The sequence below is a fragment of the Erythrolamprus reginae genome, chromosome 6 (assembly GCF_031021105.1).
Source record: "Erythrolamprus reginae isolate rEryReg1 chromosome 6, rEryReg1.hap1, whole genome shotgun sequence".
In the NCBI taxonomy this organism is placed as follows: Eukaryota; Metazoa; Chordata; class Lepidosauria; order Squamata; family Dipsadidae; genus Erythrolamprus; species Erythrolamprus reginae.
The window spans coordinates 44,017,037-44,026,088 of NC_091955.1; the positions used below are offsets into that span (position 1 = coordinate 44,017,037).

General features: G+C 50.3%; 1 protein-coding gene across 1 annotated transcript in view; it reads right to left on the reverse strand.

Annotated features, from left to right (window-relative positions):
* TMBIM4 (transmembrane BAX inhibitor motif containing 4) overlaps positions 1-8,720 on the reverse strand; it is a 17,902-nt gene extending 9,182 nt beyond the window's left edge. The window contains 2 exon segments of the mRNA XM_070754950.1: positions 7,594-7,702; positions 8,535-8,720. Coding sequence (XP_070611051.1) covers positions 7,594-7,702; positions 8,535-8,625 — 200 coding nt within the window. The 5' untranslated portion in view covers positions 8,626-8,720.
* Between the last annotated feature and the right edge of the window lie 332 nt (positions 8,721-9,052).

Here is a 9,052-nt window from a genome sequence, read left to right on the forward strand (position 1 = left end):
TCAACGAGGAGCTCCGGGAGTTGAAATGCCAGAAGAGACGTCTAGAGAAGCGATGGAGGAAGAGTAAGTCCGAATCCGATCGAACACTTGTAAGAGCTTTTATTAAGACTTACAAAGTGGCGCTCAAGGCGGCAAGATGCGTGTACCATGCCGCCTTGATTGCATCAGCGGAATCCTGCCCGGCTGCTCTGTTTAGGGTGACCCGCTCCCTTCTAAATCAGGGGGGAGTTGGGGAACCCTTGCAGGGCAGTGCCGAGGAATTTAACTCATTTTTTCGCTGATAAAGTCGCTCGGATCCGAGAGGAACTCAACTCCAATTGCATAGCAGTATCGGCTGACAATGAATCAGTCGAGGCGACTGGGGCTAAACGTCTTTGTCCATCTGTCTGGGAGGAGTTTGACTTGGTGACACTTGATGAAGTGGACAAGGCCATTGGAGCTGTGAGTTCTGCCACATGTTTACTGGATCCATGTCCCTCTTGTTTGGTTTCGGCCAGTCGAGAGGTGACACAGAGCTGGGTCCAGGAGATTGTCACTGCCTCCTTGGGGAGACGGTCCTTTCCGGCTCCTTATAAGGAGGCACCTGTGCGCCCCCTTCTCAAGAAGCCTTCCCTGGACCCAGCCGTGCTTAATAACCACCGTCCAGTCTCCAACCTTCCCTTTATGGGGAAGGTTGTTGAGAAGGTCGTGGCGCTCCAACTCCAGCGGGCCTTGGAAGAAGCCGATTATCTAGGGCCTCAACAGTCGGGTTTCAGGCCCGGTTACAGCACGGAAACTGCTTTGGTCGCGTTGATGGATGATCTCTGGCGGGCCCGGGACAGGGCCTTGTCCTCTGTCCTGGTGCTTCTTGACCTCTCAGCAGCTTTCGATACCATCGACCATGGTATTCTTCTGCGCCGACTGGAGGGGCTGGGAGTGGGAGGCAACTGTTCTCCAGTGGTTCTCCTCCTACCTCTCTGGTCGGTCGCAGTCGGTGTTAGTGGGGGGTGCCTGCTGCTGCACGAATCCCAGCGGCCGATAAGGTCCCACAGAGTTGGCCTTCTCCGGCTCCCGTCAACTAAACAATGTCGTCTGGCGGGCCCCAGGGGAAGAGCCTTCTCTGTGGCGGCCCTGGCCCTCTGGAATCAACTCCCCCCGGAGATTAGAACTGCTCCCACCCTCATCTTCCATAAACTACTTAAGACCCACCTATACCGCCAGGCATGGGGGATTTGAGACACCTTTCCCCCAGGCTTATTATAATTTATGTTTGGTATGTATGTGCTGTTTGGTTTTTAATTATGATAGGGTTTTTAGTTTTTTTTAATATTAGATTTGTGGCAGTATAATATTATTTTTTATTGTTGTTGTGAGTCGCCCTGAGTCTTCGGAGAGGGGCGGCATACAAATCTAATAAATTAAATTAAATTAAATTAATTAACACTCTAGCTTTCTCCATGATCCAGCATATTTTGGCAATTTGATCTCTAGTTCCTTTGCCTCTTTGAAATCCTGCCTGTACTTCTGGTAGTTCTCGGTTCACAAACTGCTGGAGCCTAGCTGGTAGGATTTTGAGCATAATTTTGCTACCATGTGAAATGAGTGCAATGGTGCAGTAGTTTGAACATTTGGCATTACCCTTCTTTGGCACTGGAATATTAGTTACTGGGTGATTATATTAGTTGCTTCATTCAGAGACACAACTGAATGGGTAACATGCTACTTACTGGAAAAATAGAAAAGAAGTCGGCTGTAAGGCTACATTTAGGCAAGAAAAACAAAATGAGCAGTTAAATATGAGACAGCAGTGTGTAACAGCTGACAAAAAAGCCAACACAGTTTTAGGCTGCATAAACAGAGGGAAAGAATCAAGATCATGTGAAGTGTTAATATCACTTTATAATGCCTTGGTAAGGCCACACTCAGAATACAGTGATCCCCCGCTCGTTGCGAGGGTTCCGTTCCAGGACCCCCCGCAACGAGCGGGTTTTCGCGAAGTAGCGCTGCGGAAGTAAAAACACCATCTGCGCATGTGCAGATGGTGTTTTTACTTCCGCAGCGCTAGCGAGGAGCCGAAGATTGGGGGCGGCGCGGGTGTTTTAAAACGTCCCCGCCGACATGGGGGGCTCGCTAGCACCCCCCTAACCCGGGTTGGGGGTTCGGGGGGGTGCTAGCGAGCCCCCCATGTCGGCGGGGACATTTTAAAACACCCCGCGCGACTTTCCAATGAGTCCCGAAGACAAACGCGTTGTCTTCGGGACTCATTGGAAAGTCGCGCGGGGTGTTTTAAAACGTCCCCGCCGACATGGGGGGCTCGCTAGCACACCCCCAAACCCAGGTTGGGGGTTCGGGGGTGTGCTAGCAAGCCCCCCATATCGACGGGGACGTTTTAAAAACACCCCGCGCGACTTTCCAATGAGTCCCGAAGACAAACGCGGAAGTTTGACGTTTGTCTTCGGGACTCATTGGAAAGTCGTGCGGGTGTTTTAAAACGTCGCCGCCGGCATGGGGGGCTTCCTAGCAGCCCCCCAAACCCGGGTTGGGGGTCCGGGGGGTGCTGGCAAGCCCCCCATGCCGGTGGCGACGTTTTAAAACAGCCGCGCCGCCCCCAATCTTCGGCTCCTCGCTAGTGGGCAGGCAGGCGGCTCCTCGCTAGCGGGCAGGCAGGCGAGAGCTAGCGCCAGCGAACGGCTTGTCCGCGCTCGCTCTCGCCGCTTTGGAGCTGAGTCCTGAAGCGAATTCGCTTCAGGACTCAGCTCCAAAGCGGCGAGAGCGAGCGCCAGCGAACGGCTTGTCTGCGCTCGCTCTCGCCGCTTTGGAGCTGAGTCCTGAAGCGAATTCGCTTCAGGACTCAGCTCCAAAGCGGCGAGAGCTAGCGCCAGCGAACAGCTTGTCCGCGCTCGCTCTCGCCGCTTTGGAGCTGAGTCCTGAAGCGAATTCGCTTCAGGACTCAGCTCCAAAGCGGCGAGAGCTAGCGCCAGCGAACGGCTTGTCCGCGCTCGCTCTGGCCGCTTTCGAGCTGAGTCCTGAAGCGAATTCGCTTCAGGACTCAGCTCCAAAGCGGCGAGAATGAACGGTGTGGGGCGGGCGAAGGGCGGACGGCAGCGAGGAGTTTGCGTGGGCGGTGGGGAAACTCCTTGCTGATGCCCGCTGCTCGCCCTCCCCGCCAGCAAGAGGGGGAAGGACCCAGGGAAGCCGCCCAGCAGCTGATCTGCCGGGCGCCATCTACGCATGCGTGCCCATAGAAAAAAGGGCACGCATGCGCAGATGGTGTTTTGACTTCCGGGTTGAAAAATCGCGAATTACCCTGTTCGCAATGGTCGGGGACGCAATAACCGGGGGATCATTGTACTGCATTTAGTTTTGGTTGCCACAATGCAAAAAGGATGTTGAGAGTCTAGAAAGAGTACAGAGAAGAGCAACAAAGATTAGGGGTCTGGAGCATAGTGTCACTTGCCCGGCGGCGGGCATTTCTCACAGGGTTCCACCCCCAGTTTGGATGGGGGCGCTAGTCACCACGGCCATCCAAAATGGGTGCGCTGCCGGCAGGGACCCGGTGAGAAACGCCCGCCGCCGGGCAAGTGACAAGACATGCGTGGCGGCAACTGAGGGGAAGCGGAAAGGCGTCCCTTGGTGCTCTGTATCCAGATGCTAGAGAAAGCCTGCGGGGCGGCCTTGATCAGCGCGAGGGGGCTCGCTCCATCAGCCCCCACCCCAATCCTGCAGCCCGAGAGAAAGCAAAAGGGGGATGAAAGCGGGAGAAAAACAGAAATGAAGGTGACAGAAATAATAAAAGTAATAAATAATAATTGCCCGCCCACTGAAGTTCAGCCGAGTCTCCTCCCCACCCTGACGCTGGGCCAGGAGCAGGGTCTTGGAGGCGGGGGGCTCTGGAAAGGGGCTCCCCCCAGCTGGCCCTCCTTCCATCCTCCCCTCAGACCAGGAAGGGATCTGCAGCCCTGAGGCTCCCTCTGCAGCCGCTCTCCGCCTTTGCTGCCTCTGCATTGAAACGGGAAATGTACTTATTCCAGGCAGTTCCGGGGCTATGTGGAGCACAGGCGGCCCTGCGGGGCCCTCTAGAGACTCCCATTGCTTTCACCAATGCTGCCTAGCAGGTCCGGGGCTGCCCTCGCATTTCAATAACCCCGTAGTGAAGACAGGACTCTGCAGAGCGTCTGCTAACTTTCTTCTCCCAAACCCCTTCTCCCACTTTTAAAAAGAATGTTGGACTGCAAAAGGGCTTTTATGGGGTTCGTTTACTGGCAGTTACTGTTTAAAATTGACACATTTTCTACTCCAGACTGTTCGGTGGTATTTTAACTCGATAAGTTTAGGGGAGAAGAAGGGGGGAGGAAGAGAGGAGGAGGGAGAGAGAGAAAGGAGGAAGGGAGGGAGAAAGAGAGAAAGAGAAAGAAAGCAAGAGAGAGAGAGAGAAAAGGATGTATTAATTTGTAAAATTGGATTAGAATTTTAGAACTATATTGAATTACAGGTAAAATTAATGGAAGATACATATTGATAAATAAGGGGTTTATGATATGTACTGTATGGTTTTATGAGTTTGCATTATGAAATAAAAATATACTTGCAAATGTAGAAGATTGATGAAAGTTAGTAATAGTAAATGCTAAATGCCTGAAAATTAATTGAGCTTGGAAATATTGAATGAAATTATAGAAATGTAAATATGGAATACAGTGATCCCCCGATCATTGCGAGGGTTCCGTTCCAGGACCCCCCGCAACGAGCGGGTTTTCGCGAAGTAGCGCTGCGGAAGTAAAAACACCATCTGCGCATGCGCAGATGGTGTTTTTACTTCCGCAGCGCTAGCGAGGAGCCGAAGATTGGGGGCGGCGCGGCTGTTTTAAAACGTCGCCGCCGGCATGGGGGGCTTGCTAGCACCCCCCGGACCCCCAACCAGGTTTGGGGGGCTGCTAGGAAGCCCCCCATTGCCGGCGGCGACGTTTTAAAACAGCCGCGCGGCTTCCCAACTGAGTCCTGAAAACAAACGTCAAAGGCGAACTTTTGCGTTTGTCTTCGGGACTCATTGGGAAGCCGCGCGGCTGTTTTAAAACGTCGCCGCCGGCATGGGGGGCTTCCTAGCAGCCCCCCAAACCCGGGTTGGGGGTCCGGGGGGTGCTGGCAAGCCCCCCATGCCGGCGGCGACGTTTTAAAACAGCCGCGCCGCCCCCAATCTTCGGCTCCTCGCTAGCGGGCAGGCAAGCGGCGGACAAGCCGTTCGCTGGCGCCGCTCGCTCGCGCTTCCCAGCTGAGTCCTGAAGCGAATTCGCTTCAGGACTCAGCTGGGAAGCGGAGAGAATGAACGGCGTGGGCAGGCGATGCGCGAGCGGGCGGCGGAGAAGCCGTTCGCTCGCGCTTGCTCTCGCCGCTTTCCAGCTGAGTCCTGAAGCGAATTCGCTTCAGGACTCAGCTGGGAAGCGGTGAGAATGAACGGCGTGGGCGGGCGATGCACGAGCGCGCGGCGGACAAGCCATTCGCTCGCGCTCGCTCTCGCCGCTTTCCAGCTGAGTCCTGAAGCGAATTCGCTTCAGGACTCAGCTGGGAAGCGGCGAGAATGAACGGCGTGGGCAGGCGATGCGCGACCAGGCGGCGGACAAGCCGTTTGCTCGCGCTCGCCGCTTTCCAGCTGAGTCCTGAAGCGAATTCGCTTCAGGACTCAGCTGGGAAGCGGCGAGAATGAACGGCGTGGGCGGGCGATGCGCGAGCGGGGCGGCGGACAAGCCGTTCGCTCGCGCTCGCCGCTTTGCAGCTGAGTCCTGAAGCGAATTCGCTTCAGGACTCAGCTGGGAAGCGGCGAGAATGAACGGTGTGGGCGGGGCGAATGGCGGGCGGCAGCGAGGAGTTTGCGTGGGCGGTGGGGAAACTCCTTGCTGATGCCCGCCGCTCGCCCTCCCCCAGCAAGTGGGGGAAGACCTAGGGAAGCCGCCCAGCAGCTGATCTGCCCGGCGCCATCTACGCATGCGTGCCCATAGAAAAAAGGGCGCGCATGCACAGATGGTGTTTTTACTTCCGGGTTGCAAAATCGCAAATTAGCCCATTCGCAATGATCGGGAACGCAATAACCGGGGGATCACTGTATATCAATTGATGCATTGGTGTTCAGGTAGATGTTCATAGTACAGTGTTCCCTCGATTTTCGCAGGTTCAAACTTCGCGAAAAGTCTATACCACAGTTTTTCAAAAATATTAATAAAAAAATACTTCGCAGTTTTTTTCCCCTATACCATGGTTTTTTCCCACCCGATGACGTCATATATCATCGCCAAACTTTCATCTGCCTTTAATAATTTTTTTTTAATAAACTTTAATAAATAAACATGGTGAGTAATAATCTGAATGGTTGCAAAGGGAGTGGAAAATTGCAATTTAGGGGTTTAAAGTGTTAAGGAAAGGTTTGTGATACTATTCATAGCCAAAAATAGTGTAATTACTTCCACATCTCTACTTCGCGGAAATTTGACTTTCGCGGGGCGGTCTCGGAACGCAACCCCCACGAAAAGCAAGGGAACACTATATTACTAGATTACTATAATACTATGATAAATATTTAAGAAATGAAGATTTTAAAGCATGGATTTATTAATAGTTGTGTTTTTGGATTTGCTGGTTGTTTTAGTTTTAATAGTAATAGATTTTGGTTTTGTTTTATTATTAATTTCTTTTAATAAAAAAGAAGGGGATTTTTTTCCCTATTTATTTATTTATACTTTTATGCTGCTCAGTCCCGAAGGGACTGCCGCTCAGAAACTATATCTTTCCGCCCACACCGGAAAAAAATTAGAGGGAACATTGGTCTGGAGGCTTAAACATATAGAGAATGGTTGCAGAACTGGGTATATAGAAAAAGGAGTCAAACTATTCTCCAAAGCACCTGAGGGTAGAACAAGAAGCAATGGGGGGAAACTAATCAAGAAGAGAAGCAACTTAGAACTAAGGAGAAATTTCTTGACAATGAGAACAATTAATCCATGGAACAGCTTGCCTCCAGAAGTTGTGAATGCTGCAATGCTGGCGTTTTTTAAGATGTTGGATAACAATTTGTCTGAAGTTGTGTAGGGTTTTCTGCCTAAACAGGTGTTGGACTAGAAGACCTTCAAGGTCCCCTCCAGCTCTGTATTCTATTCTATTCTATTCTCTTCTATTCGTAGGAGCAAAACCTAATTTTTGCTTACATGGCTAACTAATATTAGGCTTTAGAAGCAAATTTTCACACTCACAAATAGTGAAATCCCTATTTTCTTTCCCAAGCAAATGGAGTAATTTACTTACAAGAAATAAATAAGTTCACCCAGGAACTCTATTCAGATGGGACAAATATCTTCTGTTTCCTATCCTCCCCCACCCACTCCAGTTCAGTGAACATGATGTTTCTCCAAACAATTCCCTACAACAGCGTTTTCAACCTTTGCATCTTTTAAGATTTTTGTTGGAGAATCTTGGATCTCAACTCCACACTTTAAAATGGCCAAGGCTGAGAAACAGCTCTAGACTACCTTGCAGAATCATAAAATATGAAAGAACATTGGGTCCATATTTATTTTGTAATAAAAAAATGAAGCAAATTTAACCCGATTCACTCACTGTAGATCCTACCTTTCATGTACAAATGTCCGAATTGTTGTGGAATAGAGAAAAGTGGCAGAAGTCACAGTTGTCAAAAAAATCTGGACTGAAAGTATGCTATAGACTTTGCGCAGAAAAGCTAAAATACAGAAAAATAAGCATAGTTCATTATTGTTTATTTTCAAGACTTATGCTGAAATACCTATACTTTTTATTCTTATTTTTACACTTCATCCAATCTTTAGCTTTTTAATGGTATCCATTGCAATAAAACATTGAATAAACAGGGGATTCAGTCAAATTACTATGACCTTTCAATTGTTTCTCATCCAAAAACTAATATATTGCAGTGAGTATAAAATCCCCTCAGAGCCATACATGTAGAATTCTTGATCTAAGATGGTACAGATCACAACTATTGCTCTATTAAAAATGGATTTAACACCCCTGCAATGTTGCCCACACCACACAACTTCCCATAGCAAGATGCTCTTTGTAGAACGTAATTCTCTGATTTGTTCTACCTTTGCCAAATTATGATCCATGTTTCATCTGTAAAGGGGAGCATCTGGAAGGCGGAAGCCAAAACACTGGATCATTTTTCTGACAAGTACCATCGGAAAAACTATCATCGAGTCTTCCGGCCCTCCCACGACATGCCCTCGCATTCTGGGACTGCATTCCTTCTGGGGGAAAAGGCCAGGGCACCGGCCTGGCAAGATCCACGAGTGCCAGTTTCCGACGACCACTGCCACTTGAGCGTGGTGTCAGGGCCCTAAAGCAAGCACAACAGGCAATGGAGCTTAGAGCGCAGGCTGTTTATAAACGGCAATAATTTCGTCTTCGAAGACAAGGAAGGAAGATTTCGAGTTAAACGGGAGAAGAGGAAGCTTCATTGGGAAATGGCGAACGACTTCGGAATGGAAAAGGCGGGAGGGGGGGGTGAGAGAGGGCTGACCAGGACTCTTTACCTAAGCGGATGTGTACGCTAGCTGTCGCGACATTAGTGCCATAATTGAAATCGTCCTCAATGGACGACCTCGGATAACTCTCCGCAGCCATCCTCGCTGTCGCTCTCCCTCGCGAACTTCCGCGTCTGCACTTCCAGATCAGTTGCTGAAGGGCGTTGCTTGCAACTTCCGGCTTGTACTCGCTCAAACTGGAGCGGTCGTGGTTTCATAATCCCAATGTGGTGATGTCATCGCCAGCCAATGGTTGCGTTTTAAGGCGGGAAGAGCGCTGAGCGTCTTAGTTTTTCAGGTTGGTGATGTTAAACGGTTCGTCGACCAATTTGAGGCGGGTTGCTCCGTCCACTTGCTGCTCTAGCATTCAGCTAGCTGCTGAGGGGAATCTGCCCCTTGAGTTTTACCCCATCAGGTTTAAAACTATTGCTACTTTCTGTTGATCAGCTGATTAGTTTAGCTCTAAAGCAAGGTAGAGAGCTAAAGACAATGAAATTGCAGACAACCCAAAGAGATGGAATAAAATT